Here is a 16,977-nt window from a genome sequence, read left to right as displayed (position 1 = left end):
GCCAGAATCAGACGGACGCGCCCTCACGCACCATCGCCGTCTTTCCCACGCGCCGCGTCGGCCAACCACGCTCGGGCAACCTGTCACCCTTCCGACTTCTTCTCCGCCTGCACAGTCCACCGGTGGTGTCCATTTCGCCAAACTCTTTTTGGTTTCACCAGAAAATGCCAAAACAGATCCGGCAGAAATTTGAAAAAACCGAACAGTTTCTGCCTCTGATTTTCAGACCCGTTTCTGACCACTTCCAGCCCCTTTTTAGCCCCAAAAATCACAGATTTATCAATAACACAAGCTCTGATACCATTTGTAGCGGAAATCCCTCGATAAATCTTGATTTCGGGCTCAGAAAACAATCAAACGAACACCGATTTACCTTGGCTCAACCCGAGACTTTCACCTTCACTTTGGACTGCTCTCTTTCTCTCTATCCCCACAAAGGAGAAGGGTGGTGGTGTTAGCAATCCACAAAGGTATGGGGAGGAAGAAGAACACTGGTTGAATCTTACTCACAACCTCACATGGCTTCCCTCTCTCTCGGTTGCCTCTCTTCTCTCAACTCTCCTCTCCATTGCTACAACACACACACCACCACAAAAACAGCCGGGAGATAAATACATATATATAGGTTAGTTTAGGTCACTCTAATTGGGCTTAGGGTTCACTAAGCGGGCTACCAATTAACCTAAACTAATGGGCCAATATTCAACTCCATATTAATCACTAAATGGTCCAACTAACCAAATAATCATCTAACCCAAACCCGAACCATCCAAAAGTGTAGTTCATCTCCGAGTCGAGCCAAGTCCATGGTGTCGATAAATAATCCAACAACTGTTTTAAATCATTGTCCGAATTATTGGGTATCAAAAAACCCAACACACTGCACCTACAAGGATCTCTTTTTCTTATGTTTAGCATTCCCATTTTGCTAAACCTAAGATAAACTGGAAAATAATCTAATTTAGTCTTTGTTGCCGACGTGATTCCCGCTTCTCTCTACACCAACCATTAATTACTTTTAATTTTTATATATTAGTTAACTCTTGCAATATTTTGGTAGAATTCCTTCCTTTTTCCGGTTAAAAAAAAAAAAAAAAAACCCGATTTCCTTTCATCTGAATTAAGTTCGAATTTTTTGGGTGCCTGTTAATTTTTTGCTACCATATTATTGACTTTTATACCAGTCAACAGTCAAAAATTACTCCATAAACATCACGTGGTATAGTCCCGTTTAACCAGACTTGGCTAGAGATGAAGAAAATCATGATAATTTATTTTAGTAATTGTTATAACTTATTTGTACATTAAATAGAATGCAATATTTAATTTTTATTTTTATCCATGACTGCGTAATTAGTATTAATTTCCATTAGTTGATATTCAGTCTTTTCACGATATCAGAGCCTCTTTACGAAAAGAAAATTATGAAAGAGTCCAATCATGATTCACCACCAACTTCCTCTATTTAACAAGGCTTAACCAATTGCATTCTCTTATCTCCATCAGAATTTCAGCTCAAACTCACTTCTATTATATCTCTTGGAAAATTCAATTCCATACACTTTTCGTACGAACTAATGGGGTTTATTAATGGAACTCTACCCTAACCGTTGCTACTCTTAACTTGAAATCCCAATGTGATGTAATTTTTAATCAACGTCGAGACTATACCGGATTAACTTGTACAAAATACAAACTTGAGCCTCGTTCCATTACGTGTCCTTTTGGGGATACTCGTTAACTCAAAGTGTGTTCAACATTTTTAAGATCTTGCCAATGATAAACTATAGGTATCTTGACACGTTGATTTTGTTGAATCCGTATTTTCATTTGCTTCAGACCACGTAACTTTGCCATATAAGATACTTAGCCATCACGCTTACATGCCAAAATCAAGGGCGAACCTACTTGAGGCCCAGTGGGGTTGGCTACCCCCACTCGATTTTCAAATCTTCAATTTTTCTCCAAGTTTTATTTTTTATTTTTTAGGCTTTCAGATTTTTTTCCCAAGATTTTTTTTGTTTCAGCCCTAAGGTTTTTTTTGTTTCGCCCCCATTGAACTTCCGTTCTGGATCCACCCCAGGCCAAAGCACTATAATAATAATATGACGAAGCAAGTTTACATGGTTAATTATTAAATGAGTTTGGAAAAATATTTAATTAACATTTTTTTTTTTGAAGAGCACATTTTAACAAATGCCAAATTCTCCTATTCAAGAGCAGATTAGATCGTTTTTTTTCCTTCCGAATGTTGAAAAATTTAACCATAAAGCATTGGAATTTAGGAGATAGTGAGTGATGAAGAGAGATTGTGATATAATAAGACAAGGCATGTGATAACCATCCTTGGTCTCGATCAATGAATTAATTCTTGCATAAAAATTGGAATGTAAAATTATTTGGATGAACAAAAGGGAAATTAATTATGTGAGAAGTGTGGCCCATCCCATGTGAGAAGTGTGGTACATTCCATGTGAGGAGTGTAAACGCCCTTATGTACCCAAATTATGTATACCAAGACTTATCCAGAAAAAATGACTAGAGAATATTTGATTGGTGGATCAGAGACTGGCCTTTGAACACGTCAAATTTGACTAAGGAATGGCATTTTCTAAACTGGAGACTGCATTAGAAAGTGAAGAAGAAAGTTGAAATTACAAATTCGAGGAACCTAAAACTACTTCCAAATTATTCGACAACAAAATATGTCGCATTCTTGTTGAATAAGGGTTATATTCGACTCTATCATCACATTTAAAAAAAAAAAAAAAATTGTTATCCTTCTCATTTTTTTCTCTTTGTTTTGAGCCAATAAAAAATAATATAATAAGTGGGGATGGCAACGAGGCAGATATGGGACGGGTCGACCATTTCTACCCCCGCCCCGTCGGATATTTTTGTTATCTTACTCCATACCCATACCATACCCAATTAAAGCAGAACGTGGTGGGGCGAGGCCCCTACCCCATTTATTTTTTATTTTATTTTTTGCTTTTACTTTGTTATGTCCTTAATTAGTAAATATTATTACTTTTTTACCTACTTTGTTGAAAAAAGTTTATGTTCTCTTTAAAAATGATGATAAATCTATTATTTTTGTTTGATAAAAATTTAGATTTGAAATTAACTTGAAATGGGGCGGGGACAATGTTTCCCATACCAACCCTATACTCGCTTCAGGGCAATGACCCTCTCCCCGTATCCTTCCCATTTACCCGATTGGACAGGTAATCCTCGCCCTATTCGGGACGAGGCCTCATGGGTATTGGGTTGAACGAGTTTTTTTGCCATCTCTAAAAATAAGCTATAATAATGTTAATATTTGGTAATTAAGCAAAGTTAGAAAAAAAAAATATAGATGAAGTAAAATAAAAATTTGGGTTCACAAGAACTTTTTACTTTGCCATTCTAACTATAGTCCTATGACCAAAAAGCTCATTCAAATTTTCATAATTCAGGAATAACCGTTGTGAGGTTTCTCCACAAAAAAACTGAAATGAAATAAAATAAAAATGATATTCAAGTTCTTTTATTTACTATGTTTTAGCCACAAAAATTCTAACTGTAGTCCTTTGAATTTTCCACAATCTCATTGTTAATATCTATGTACTATGTTATTCCAATTTGCCATTACTAGATACACATACATGAGGATATGTATGCTTCTTGATTACTACAAAATAAAAAGAGGAATTGTCATTTTCCCACTAGATTAATACCCACTTCCTATAAAGTTTTGGAATAATGGTGGGTGAACAGAACTTTTATTATTGAGATATTTAATATTCATTCTGTATAGTAATTAAAATTAATCAAAAATAAGACACGATTACTAAGTATAACAATAAGAATTCAGTTTATTTTGTTCTTTAATTTTGTTCATGTTGTCTTAGCAAATAGAATAAATACGTGCTTGCTTTCGTTTGGAGGCAAGAACCCAATCTTGAAATGAAGCAAAACACTACTTGTCAAATAATTAAGGTTTGATGAAGGCTCATTTATAATGTGAGTAAATTCTAAATGGACATTAGATTAGATATTGATTTGGTCAAACATGCAAGGATTAAAGTTTGGTTTGGTTTGATGAAATTATTAATTCTAGTATTCACATTTAATAAGAGAAAAATATTGAACTCAAAATTCAAACATCTACTTTCTCATAAAATTGAGGCTACTGTAATTATAATCAAAAATAATATCTGAATTGATTTGTCAAAGTTAGTGGTTTAATCTAACTATTAAATTAAAAATTAAAGAGTCAATATGGGGAAATAATTTTTTAGCCGCCTATACGTCGACAGTGATATTAACGCAAAAAAAAAAAAAAAAAAAACCCTCGGCTTAGACAATTCTAAAACTAATAATTATTTAATTTTTAACAATAAACTTTTTATGTTCCAACAAATTTACCGCAATAAAAAATTGGCATTCAAGATGCCTTTGCAACTTGAATAACTTTTAATACGACTTGATCATACGCTCTTTCTTTTTTTTTTCCCGCTCTTTAAGTTCAAATCATGTAGTCTTCGACCAATATACTATTTATTTAGCTCTTATTTTGTATTCCCTACCTCGAGACAGGAAAAGTTCAATCGATTATTTGTTTTACATCTTTAACTTGATATTGTCTCTCTCTTAGGTACTTATTATGTTTTTATTTTTTATTCTCAATAAAATGTGCCAGTTGCTAAAAAAATCATAAATAATAATGTATTACCTCCCCGAGCCAAAAAAAAAAAAAAAAAACCATTATTTCTGTAGATAACAAATCTTAATCACGGGTTTCATGATTTACTAATATGTTTAAACCATATGCATTTTTTTTATGGTGAATTAAAACATTAAAATAATAGAAACGGTTAAGACGGAAGAAAAACGCAATTCCATAGATGACAAAATCAAACATAATTTCCCAAACCCTTTTACTTTTCTAAAAGTGAATTTTCAGTTTGAAACGTCAATTCTCTTCAACATTCTTTCCAAATCAAGTATTGTGCAAAGAGTTTTCCGTGCACAACTCTTATTTAAAACACCAAACACGTGTATTAAAAATAATCGAAAAACTTAAAGAATTTCTGTAGGTTCTGGCTAGGAAGTTAAAAGGCAGTTTCATCAAGCAGCCCTACGAACTACAAGCGTGCATGGGAAAAACTTGAGTTAGGTCCCATATCACAAATGGAGGTTTGACCTACGAAAAAAGCCAAAGACCATGCTAATAATAAAGTTGGTATGGGTCCACGAAGATGTGATCACGAACGTGTTCCACCGGTCTTGTCAGTATAATCTTACTTATTTGATTTGGATTCTTTGGGTAATAAATTAATTAATCTTCTGCTACATATTTCTTGTACAGTAGTACTGGTACCATATCATGGAAACCACTATAAATTACCCTCGAGGTTCCCCCCTTAACATTGTGATTCATAGACTCAAAACAGCAAGAGAAGGATAAGAATAACTAGAGAGAGAGAGAGAGATGGCAAGTTTTCCCGTTATTAACATGGAGAAGCTCAATGGAGAAGAAAGGGCTGCAACAATGGAGAAGTTCAAAGATGCTTGTGAGAACTGGGGTTTCTTTGAGGTATAAATATATAATTAGTTCTGTTATTAATACATAAAACCAAAAGGATTTTTAAATTTGTACTAAAAATTAATGGTTGATGATCTTGTAATTAAGCTGGTGAATCATGGGATTTCTCCCGAATTCATGGACACTGTAGAGAGGCTGACAAAGGAGCACTACAGAAAATGCATGGAACAAAGATTTAAGGAAATTATGGCGAGTAGAGGACTTGAAGCTGTTCAATCTGAGATCAATGATTTAGACTGGGAAAGTACCTTCTTCCTCCGCCATCTCCCTGATTCAAACATAGCAGAAGTACCTGATCTTGAAGATGAATACAGGTTAATTAATCAGTTTTCATGACTAACTTTTACATTATCTGGGATTTTTCTGATCTTAGTTGAATATTTTACGAATGCTAACAGGAAGACTATGAAGGAATTTGCTGCAAAACTAGAGAAATTAGCAGAGCATCTTCTTGATTTGCTTTGTGAAAATCTTGGACTAGAGAAAGGCTATCTGAAAAAGGCATTCTATGGCTCTAAAGGCCCTAACTTTGGAACCAAGGTCAGCAATTATCCCCCATGCCCCCAGCCGGATCTCATCAAAGGACTTCGAGCACACACTGATGCTGGTGGCATCATCCTACTTTTCCAGGATGACAAGGTAAGTGGCCTCCAGCTTCTTAAAGATGGCGAATGGGTTGATGTGCCACCTATGCGCCACTCCATTGTCATCAACATTGGCGACCAACTCGAGGTATGCCCAACGGTAAAACCAACTCGAGGTTTTTATATTCCGTTGTTTTCTTGGGATTAAGGCTTAATTCCTTCCGACTTTTTGTGAAGGTGATTACAAATGGAAAGTACAAGAGTGTGATGCACAGAGTGATTGCACAAACAGATGGAAATAGAATGTCCCTTGCATCATTCTACAATCCTGGAACTGATGCTGTGATCTATCCAGCATCGAAATTGGTAGAGAGAGAAGAGAATAAAGAGTTGTACCCAAAATTCGTGTTTGAGGACTACATGAAGCTCTATGCTGGCCTCAAATTCCAGGATAAAGAACCAAGATTTGAAGCCATGAAGGCCACGGAAAACACACCTAATTTGGGTCCAATTGCTATTGTTTAAGTAGTAATTAGGTTAAAATTCTCTGTCGTTCATGTAAACTTATGAGCTAATAGCTAAAGCTAGTGAATCCGTTGAAAACTCTCTATCCTCTCAGTCCAATATTTGTGTTGGATTTTATTGTGTTTTCTGTTCATCAATGAAATTGTCTTTGCGTTGAATTTTACTGTATTTACAGAGCAAGAAGCCATGAATGGCAATTGCTCCGTCAAATCAAACACCTAGTTTTACTGTAAGAAAATAATGGAATCAAATCTTTGTTGGCGCCGAAATTCATGGCTATCTTCGCCAACCCGCTCATTTATAAGTTTGTTACATTTATTTTGGAATAAAATGTTCACTTTACTTTTTAGAATCATTTTTCTCCCTTCTCACAGTTTGCTTGTTATCGGATTTGATGTCAATTTTTTGCCAATGGAAAGTTGAATTTTTGTTAAAAGGTTTGGAGACTTACACTCAAGAGGTCACTTGTCAAAATTATATAAAGCAGCTGTTTGGTAACAATTTTTTATCTCAAAAAATCAATTTTTGACTGTTATTTCACCATTTTAACCATCGTTTTTTACTTTCTCACAAACTTTTCTCTTTAATGGTCAAAAAATCAATTTTCATAATAAATATTGAAAAGCCCAAAATAAAAAATGATGGGAGTGTAAAGGAGATAAAGTGAAAAGTGACTTGACTACTACAATATATCATGAATACATTTTTTTTCTTTATTTTTCATTTTTCAGAATTTGATCGAAGAATTTATGAAGCTGCATCCTCAAGCTCCTGGCTTGTAAATCAGTAAATGGATAGAGAGAAAGAAGAAACAAAATCCATAGAATAAAAAAAGGGAGAATAATTTGGACCGTGGAAGAAGTTTGATTGGCTCATAAGTTATCATGGTGGAACACCCAATCGAGGAATAGCATTATTCTTTAAATGTATTTGGTACATCAGATTAAATTCGATTGTCTAGTAAACAAAATTTTAACTATTAAAGAGAGAGAGAGAGAGAGAGAGAGAGAGAGAGAGAGAGAGAGAGAGAGAGAGTATTTTAGTCTTATAAGGCTTGATAGAGCTCATGCATAATGTGATTGCATTCTAAATGGACATTAGATTAGGTAAATATATATATATATATATATATATATATATATATATATTTTGAATGTTTCAAAATGGAGAATTGCAACTCCATTGACATTTTTTGTATCGAAAGGCGAAACTCTAAGTCTTGGTAAGGACTCCGGAGGAAAAAGAAGAAATGTCCAGAGTTTCATATTCCAGTGTGTTTGGGACCTTGATGTATGTTATGATTTGTACTCATACCGACATTTGCTATGTCGTTCGCCTGGTCAGTAGGTATCAATCTAATTCTGGAATAAAACATTGGAAAGCTGTAAAGAGGATATTAAGACACTTGAAGGATACTGCTAGCTATTCTCTATGCTATCAAGGAGGTGATTTGTGCTTAAAATGATACGTAGATGCTAATTGAGATGAAAACCTTGTGACCGCAAATTAACTTAGGGATATGCATTCTTACTTAATTTAATAATCGTGCCATGTATTGGAGTTGCAAGAAACAAACATACATTTCCTTGTACACAATGAAAGTAAAATTCATACTATGTGCTTCAGTAGTATAAGAAGTTGTTTGGTTAAAGAGATTCTTTCAGCACCTAAGAGTCTTTAATGGTGACATAGGACCTATTTTGATTTATTGTGATAATCAGGTTGCTATTGCATATGCAAAGAATCTCAAGTATTGTAGCAGAATCAAATACATTGATACAACATATAAATTTGCAAGAGTCATCATAGGAAAGAAAGAAGTAAGTTTGCGATATATTTTTATGCATCAAATGGTAGTTAATCCATTTACTAAATCTATCCCTATAGATGTATTTGTTAATCTTGTTAATTCTATGAGATTGCATAGAATTTGAATTATGTACTATGTAAACTTTTTTATATTTCCATTAATTAACAATATTCTTGAGTTCATATGTTAAGAGTAATCTTTTGTTATGATTATCATATAACTATTTAATATGCACATATAAAGTATTTCAAATATGTTGAAATTGGTTTACTCACAAGAACAATCGGCTCAAGCAAATTGGGATGTGATGAGATCAAACAGGGCGATCATACTGTGTACATGATACAGCCGTCTTGATGAGGTATCAAGATGATATTACAACAAGTAATCGAAATAGTTTTTATTATCCATCAAACTAGTTTAAAATCTAGATCAAGTTCTCGATTGGGATTTTCTAGAGGAATAAATAAGAACTCATGTTAAATATTGAGAAATATATTAACTATGATATGTACGGTGTATTTAATTTATAAGATTAGATATATGCCTTAAGAAAGGAAGAAAACATCATAACACATATTTCATAACACTTGTGCTTTAATTTAATGAGCAATGAGAAATGAAAGAATCGATTACTATTTCTTTATTGTGTGTGTCTCTGAAGCACATATAATCTTACTTATATACTCTTATGACTTTTGATTATTTTTCAAAATTTTAATTTGGTGTTGTTATACTTTAGCATGTTCCCAATAATTATGGATGATTCGATTTGATGGGACATGTTTAAAAAAGCAAATGACTTGAAATGAATTGATTCGAGTAGGAAATGAAGACTATTTTATCTAACTCTTCACCTTGTATTCACTGATTGGACAATTGTGTTGACTATTTGAGTTTTGTGAGATAATACAATATAAATAAAAATTTTGAATTTTTTTTTTATTAATTGAGGGGTTAGAAATACTCAAACTAGTATTATAAAATATGCTTGGGGTATAAACAGAAATATATTTCCTCTAGTAGAATTGTGATATATTCCTAACAAGTATCTAACATTGAGTGCTCTTAAATTAACTTGTTGGTCACATGATCCATTTATTTATATGATCTTGGATATATTGAGATAATATAATTAATATTATATTAAGATTAAGTCAAGCCCATCATATGCGAATGGAATAGGTTGGAAAAAAAAAGGCTTGTCTATGTGGGTAGATCCAACCCAAATTGCATGGGAGTTGTCTGGAGGGAGAAGTTGAGGGAGTTGAGGTTTTGAATTTGAAAGCATTACTTCCCACCACCTCTAACTTTCATAAAACACCCACTCCACCACAAAATCAGGCACAAAACAATGCAATTTGGATTGTAAAATAGAGAGAAAAAACCATGAGGACGGTAGCTTCATTTCGGAAGTATAACATCACAAGTTGGGTTATTAGATTGTGAATATCAAACTCCTTCCTTGATGATTGAGTTTCTGACCAATAAGTGGGTACAAAATGATGTGGAAATCAAACTGCAAGTGATTCAACATCGTTTTGTAATTTCAAGTAAGTTTTACTATTTGGAATTCGATTATAAACATGCAAGCTTGATTTACATGTTGGAAGGTCATAACTTCTTCGATTTTAAGTCAAAGTTAATGTTCTTTATACCATTAGAAAGTTCTCGAGAAAGTCTATCCAACCGTGTCAATGGACAATGTGAAACCTAATGAAATTTCGATTTTCTAAATTAGTGCTCGATTTTTCTCCCAAAATATAAATCCAAATGAAGCAAAATTTTCTAGATATGTTCTACATAATATTATGAACATATGGTATAAATTCCATGACTTTATATAGATTATATTAAAATTTTCCATTAATGATGTTGAAGCTTCTCGAAGAAAACAAAATTCATGCATTTCGATATTCTAAAACATTTTAAGCATTTTTTAAAGCAAAAACACAATCTACTTAGGCTTTGATGCCAATGTAAATCAAGCTTGCATGCTTATAATAGAATTTCAAGTAGTAAAACTTACTTGAAATCACAAAACAAGGTTGAATTACTTGCCTTTTGATCGCTTGCTTTCTACACTATCATGTAGCCGCGTATTGGTTAGAAACTCAATCACCAAGAAAGAAGTTTGATGTTCACATTCAAAGAACCCAATTTGAGATGTTATAATTTCAAAATCAAGCCACCACCCTCAAGTGTTTTTCTCTCTATTCTACAATCCAAATTGCATTGTTTGTGTTTGATTTTGAGGTAGAGTGGGTGTTTTATGTAAGTTAGAAGTGGTGGAAAGTTATGGTTTCAATTCGGGTCGAGTCAGGCCACATAGACGACCCTTTTTCTTCCAATAATCTGTTAAAACGAAATCAAATATATTTTTATTTAAGAATTCTAGAACAATAACAACTTGGCATTAAAGATGCATTTGAAATTTCCATATATTTAATATAACTGGATCGGACAGCTATAATACGTCACAAAATTTATTCCAAACAAGATCACCCCCTCAACATTGTGATTCATAGAGTCAAACAAGTAGAGACAAAAATAGTAGGAGATGACAAGTTGAAGAAGAATGAACTGCAACAATGGAGAAGATCAAAATGCTTATGAGAACTTGGGTTTCTTTGAGGTACAAATACATAAAGCCTAAAAAGCCAAAGGATTGTTAATTTTGTATTAATATTATTGTTGTAATCTTGACATAATTATTTAAGCTGGTGAATCATAGAATTTATACTGAGTGCCTGGACAATGTGGAGAAGTTGACAAAAAAAAATGGTAAATGTATTTTATACACTTATTTAGATCGTCCAATGTGAATATTTGGGAGTATTTTTTATGGTTTATAAATTAATCTCTTGCAGATAATGTTTGTTAAGTAAAACTTGATGATATAAAGTCATTTTAGAAGAAATGAACGAAAAAAGAGCTAAAAAGGAAAATTTTCAAAGTTTAGGGACTAAATTGTATGCTCAGTCTGATTCTCAAGATGCTTGGACTGAAGCACCCGATGTCTATCCCTAAACCAGTGCAATACTATTTTGTGCATATTTTGGCAAATCTAGGCTTGGACATGGTTCGAGTTTGGACGAATTTTCATTTTTTGCCCACCCCTAAGCAAATCTTAACTTCAACCAACATATATATATATATATATAGACACACACACACACCCATTTATCGTTTTATCTACACATTCCGTAAGAAACACAAGTTTTATGCATTTGAATAAACGTATAGAGTATACTTACACATAACACGCTATATTTTAAAAAATTATACTTTACATATTATCCTGTACATTATGTTGACAAAAAAATAACTTTGGCTAAAAGACACTTACAAATTTGCCATAAAAAATAGTTAAATAAACGAAAATATTCATAATCGAAAATAACATATCACACCCTTTATGTTGCATTATGTAACACTTTACATAAAAACTTTTTAAATTCTTTTCACCAAAAGTTCAATTACTATTCATTTTCATCTAAAATTTAGTTTTTTTTTTTTTTTTTCTCATTCATCCATCTCTACATAAATTAAAATTAACTATTTTTTTTCCCTCGTTCATCTATCTCTACATAAATTAACATTCGCTCGAGTACTTTCACTACATAATTCAAACATCTACTTTCTCATAAGAATGAGGCTACTAATCTGACTATTAAATTAAGAATTAAAGTGTCAATCTGGAAAAATAATTTATTAGCTGCCTGACGTCGACAGTGATAAGAATGCAAAATCGGGGTGAAACAATTCTAAAACTGACAATTTTTGAAATTTTAACAATTATTATTATTATTTTTTATGATTCAAAACGTTTTGACAGCAATACAAAATTGGGATTCAAGATGCATTTGCAACTTGAATAAATTTTCAGACAGCTATTTTTTTCATCGCTATTTAAGTTCAAATCATGTACTCTTCTATCAATGTACTATTTATATAGCTCTTATATTGTATTCCCTGCCTCCAGACGGGAGTTCAATTGATTATTTGTTTTACGTCTTTAACTAGAAGTTGTCTCTCTCCCATGTATGTATTATTTTGTATTTTTATTTTCAATAAAACTTGCCAGTTGCCGCATCTATAGTTGGTTAAAAAATCATAAATGATAATGTATTACCTCCCTTAAAAAAATAATAATAATAATAATAAATAAATAAAAAATCACCAATATTTAATCACGGGTTTCATGATTTAGAAGTCCTTGTTTAATCTCCATTATTTTCAAAATACATTTCTCCCTCTCTTCTTTCTAACAACACATTCTTTAATAAAAATAATATTGCACATAAACCCAAAATATTTTCTTGTTTTACATATTCTCTATCAACTTATTATTTTAAAATACATTCTTGACCATATATGATCAAGCCATATAACCCTTTTAGAGCCTTATTATTTTCTCATTAAAATGAAAAAGATGACTGTTATTCATTACATCAAGTCACCATATTTGACTTTTTATCTCTTGTGTGGAATCCATAACGACTATATTTTTCATTTTTATTTTTACAATAATGTGGCTCAAATGGGGCGTAATGTTTATAGTGAATTAAAAACTTTAAAATAATAGAAACGGCTAAAACGTAAGAAACAAGCAAATAGCAATTCCATAGATGACAAAATCAAATTGAAACGTCCATTCTTTCCAAATTCCAAATCAAGTATCATTAAAATAGTTTTCTTTGCATAAATATTATTTAAAATATCAAACACGTGTATTGAAAATAATTTTGAAAACCTTAAACAATTACTGTAGGTACTAGGTAGGAAAATGTTAAAAGGCAGTTTCATCAAGCAGCCCTATAAACGACAAGCGTGCATGGGAAAAATTGGCGGCCAGCCTGAGTTAGGTCCCATATCACAAATGGAGGTTTGAACGTTTGGTCGATGAAAAAAGCCAAAGATCATGCTAATAATAAAGTTGGTATGGGTCCATGAAGATGTGATCACGTTTCCACACCAGTCTTGTCTGGAAAATCTTATTAGATTTGGAATTTTTTTTTTTTTTTTTGGGGATAATAAATCTTCTGCTATTTCTCCATATCCTGAAAACCACTATATATTACCCTCCAGGTTTCCCCTTCAACACTGTGATTCAAAAACTCAAAATAGCAAGACGGAGATAAGAATAACTAGAGAGAGACAGAGAGATGGCAAGTTTTCCAGTTATTAATATGAAGAAGCTCAATGGAGAAGAAAGGGCTGCAACAATGGAGAAGATCAAAGATGCTTGTGAAAACTGGGGTTTCTTTGAGGTACAAATATTATTAGTTTTGTTACTATGCAACTTAACATACATAGAACCGAAGTGATTCTTAAATTTGAACTAATAATTACTATGGTTGTTGATCTGGTAATTAAGCTGTTAAATCATGGGATTTCTCCCGAATTCATGGACACTGTAGAGAGGCTAACAAAGGAACACTACAGAAAATGCATGGAGCAAAGATTTAAGGAAATGGTAGCGAGTAAAGGACTTGAAGCTGTTCAATCTGAAATCAATGATTTAGACTGGGAAAGTACCTTCTTCCTCCGCCATCTTCCTGTTTCAAACATAGCAGAAGTCCCTGATCTTGAAGATGAATACAGGTTAATTACTCAGTTTTCATAAGCAACTTTTATACCTGGGATTCTCTGATCGTAGTTGAATATTTTTTGAATGCTAACAGGAAGACTATGAAGGAATTTGCAGCACAACTAGAGAAATTGGCTGAGCATCTTCTTGATTTGCTTTGTGAAAATCTTGGACTAGAGAGAGGCTATCTGAAAAAGGTATTCTATGGCTCTAAAGGCCCTACCTTCGGAACCAAGGTCAGCAATTATCCCCCATGCCCCCAGCCGGATCTCATCAAAGGACTTCGAGCACACACCGACGCCGGTGGCATCGTCCTACTTTTCCAGGATGACAAGGTCAGTGGCCTCCAGCTTCTTAAAGACGGTGAATGGGTTGATGTGCCACCTAAGCGCCACTCCATTGTCATCAACATTGGCGACCAACTCGAGGTATGCCCAACAGTAAAAGCTACTGAAACCCGTGTTTTTTTTATTCTGTTTCTGCTTATTATTGCTCTTGTAATTAAGATTAAGGCTTAATTCCTTCCGACTTTGTGTGAAGGTGATTACGAATGGAAAGTACAAGAGTGTGATGCACAGAGTGATTGCGCAAACAGATGGAAATAGAATGTCCCTTGCATCATTCTATAATCCTGGAAGTGATGCTGTGATTTATCCAGCATCGGCATTGGTAGAGAGAGAAGAGAATAAAGATTTGTACCCAAAATTCGTGTTTGAGGAATACATGAAGCTCTATGCTGGTCTCAAATTCCAGTCTAAAGAACCAAGATTTGAAGCCATGAAGGCCATGGAAAACACACCTAATTTGGGTCCAACTGCTATTGTTTAAGTAGTAATTAGATTAAAATTCACTGTTGAAGAGTCTTAATCTCCTCAGTCCAATCTTAATATAGTCCTCTTATATTTGGAAGGATTGTAAACTTATAAAATTCTCTGTTCATCAAAGAATTTGCCTGTGTTGAATTCTACTGTATTTAATATTTACAGAGCAAGAAGCCATGGACGGCAATGATTTGAACTACCCTTTTTTTGTTTTTGGAAAAATAACTGTTCCATTGATTGCTCTGTCAAATAAAACACCTAGTTTTACCAAATTTGAAAGGAAACAATCTTGCTACATGTAGATCTTAGTTTACACTTAAACTTATCGAATTTATACTTGACACAATCTCGCATCATCTTTTACATCTTACACATTTAAATCAACCATTACAATCTTTGTCACATTATCCCATCTATCAATAAGGTGTCAAACTTAATATACAAATAGCTTAAATGAAAAGGAAAATAATCCTATCAAGTTTTTTGTTGGAGCCTAGATTCGGTCCTCTCTTTCACCCACCAACTCATTTACTTTATGAATTTATACATTTGTTTTGCAATCACAGCTTGTTTGACAACCATTATTATACAGGTAAAAGAGTTTTAAATGATGATTTTTAGGAGAATGTGTGGGTAAAATGTAGGAAAAAGTTTTGATGTATGTGCAAGATATTTTATTGTGGAAATCTATGGTTGAAAATGATCATCTAATAAATCATAAAATAAATCAATATATATCAAACATGCACTCGATTTTTTTGCTTCTCACAGTTTGCTTGTTATCGATGTTGATGTCATTTTTTTGGAGTTAAATTCACCAATGATCACCCAACTTTATAGTTAGTGTCACATTGACCATCCAATTTGATTTTGTTTCAACAAAGCTGCCCAACTTCATATTTATTGTAACATTGGCCACCTAATTTAATTTTGTTTCACCATGACCACCCAACTTCATACTTAGATTCAGTGAAGCCACTTGGTAACTTTATTTAACATAATCAAATTGGGTGGCCAATGTGACATTAAGTATGAAATGAGATAGTTATAGTGAAACAAAATCAAATTAAGTGGCCAATGTAACACTTAGTAAGAAGTTGTGTAGCTATGGTAAAACAAAATCAATTTGGATGATCAATGTGGCACTCAGTATAAAATTGGGTGGTCATTAATGTATTTAACCCCATTTTTTTTCCTTGCGCAAAAGGCTATCTCACTACCCATAATTGATTTTTTAAATTTATTATTATTTAAGTTTTTTATTCTTCATATTTGATAGCTACTTTTGATTTTTTTTTTTTTTTTACTTTTAAATATATAATATTTTAGGCAATAAATTGTAGTCATCACTCACAAACTAAACTGATTTTCAGAAGGTCTTAGTTCTATTTTTTGAATGTGAGAATTGAATCTCAAACGAATCAAATTGTGAGTAAGTGTCATAGGTATAATATTTCTCACCATGAGAAACTGTGTTTGAATTGACTATGATTGAGCTAAAATGGATGCTACCTAGTAAAAAAATTATATTTAGAGGCTTCATAATATTTTGTCACCTTGAACTTCAAAATTCTCAAAGTGGACTTGATTGTGTTGACCTCGAAATTTAGTAGGATCAAGCAGTTAACAACTCACAGTTACCTTCCGTCCCCCCATACGCTACTTGCAGAATAACACATCTTACTTATTCGAGGACTCCGTGAATCTCTATGCTGGTCTCAAATTCCAGGCTAAATAACCAAGATTTGAGGCCTTTAAGGCCATGGAAAAACTACTAATTTGGGTCCAACTTCTGCTGTCTGAGAAGTAATTAGCATAAATCCAATAGTATCTGTCTCTTTTGTGCTCTAATTGTACTTAGATAGTCCATCTGTTTAAAAATCTTTTCTTCCATCCAAGCTGTAAGCTTTTAAGGTTTCTTTATGAGAGTGAGTGACCCAACCTTTTCTCCATAAATCAAAGAATTTAGCCCATGTTTGACAACTTTTAAAAATTTAAATTGTTTGCTACAATATCATTTTTCACCACATTTTCACACAATAAAATATTCGACA

The 16,977-nt window shown here is 33.0% G+C and overlaps 3 protein-coding genes across 3 annotated transcripts; all 3 read left to right on the top strand.

Moving 5' to 3' along the window:
• The first annotated feature begins 5,396 nt into the window (after positions 1-5,396).
• Positions 5,397-6,867, top strand: LOC111370656 (1-aminocyclopropane-1-carboxylate oxidase-like). Its single transcript, XM_022992477.1, has 4 exons — positions 5,397-5,581; positions 5,678-5,904; positions 5,989-6,322; positions 6,412-6,867. Exons 1-4 carry the CDS (start codon positions 5,477-5,479, stop codon positions 6,697-6,699), a joined length of 954 nt encoding a protein of 317 aa, XP_022848245.1. The 5' UTR covers positions 5,397-5,476; the 3' UTR covers positions 6,700-6,867.
• A 1,081-nt stretch (positions 6,868-7,948) lies between these two features.
• LOC111370123 lies at positions 7,949-8,866 on the top strand. The gene is made up of 3 exons (XM_022991826.1): positions 7,949-8,144; positions 8,392-8,519; positions 8,753-8,866. Exons 1-3 carry the CDS (start codon positions 7,949-7,951, stop codon positions 8,864-8,866), a joined length of 438 nt encoding a protein of 145 aa, XP_022847594.1.
• A 4,669-nt stretch (positions 8,867-13,535) lies between these two features.
• On the top strand, positions 13,536-15,123 carry LOC111370655 (1-aminocyclopropane-1-carboxylate oxidase-like). Its single transcript, XM_022992476.1, has 4 exons — positions 13,536-13,782; positions 13,890-14,116; positions 14,197-14,530; positions 14,643-15,123. The coding sequence occupies exons 1-4, from the start codon at positions 13,678-13,680 to the stop codon at positions 14,928-14,930; spliced, it is 954 nt and encodes a 317-aa protein (XP_022848244.1). The 5' UTR covers positions 13,536-13,677; the 3' UTR covers positions 14,931-15,123.
• The last annotated feature ends 1,854 nt before the right edge of the window (positions 15,124-16,977 follow it).

Source organism: Olea europaea, chromosome 21 (genome assembly GCF_002742605.1).
Source record: "Olea europaea var. sylvestris chromosome 21, O_europaea_v1, whole genome shotgun sequence".
NCBI lineage: Eukaryota > Viridiplantae > Streptophyta > Magnoliopsida > Lamiales > Oleaceae > Olea > Olea europaea.
Note: the sequence above shows the minus strand (reverse complement) of the source record. Positions and strands in the feature narration are given on the sequence as shown.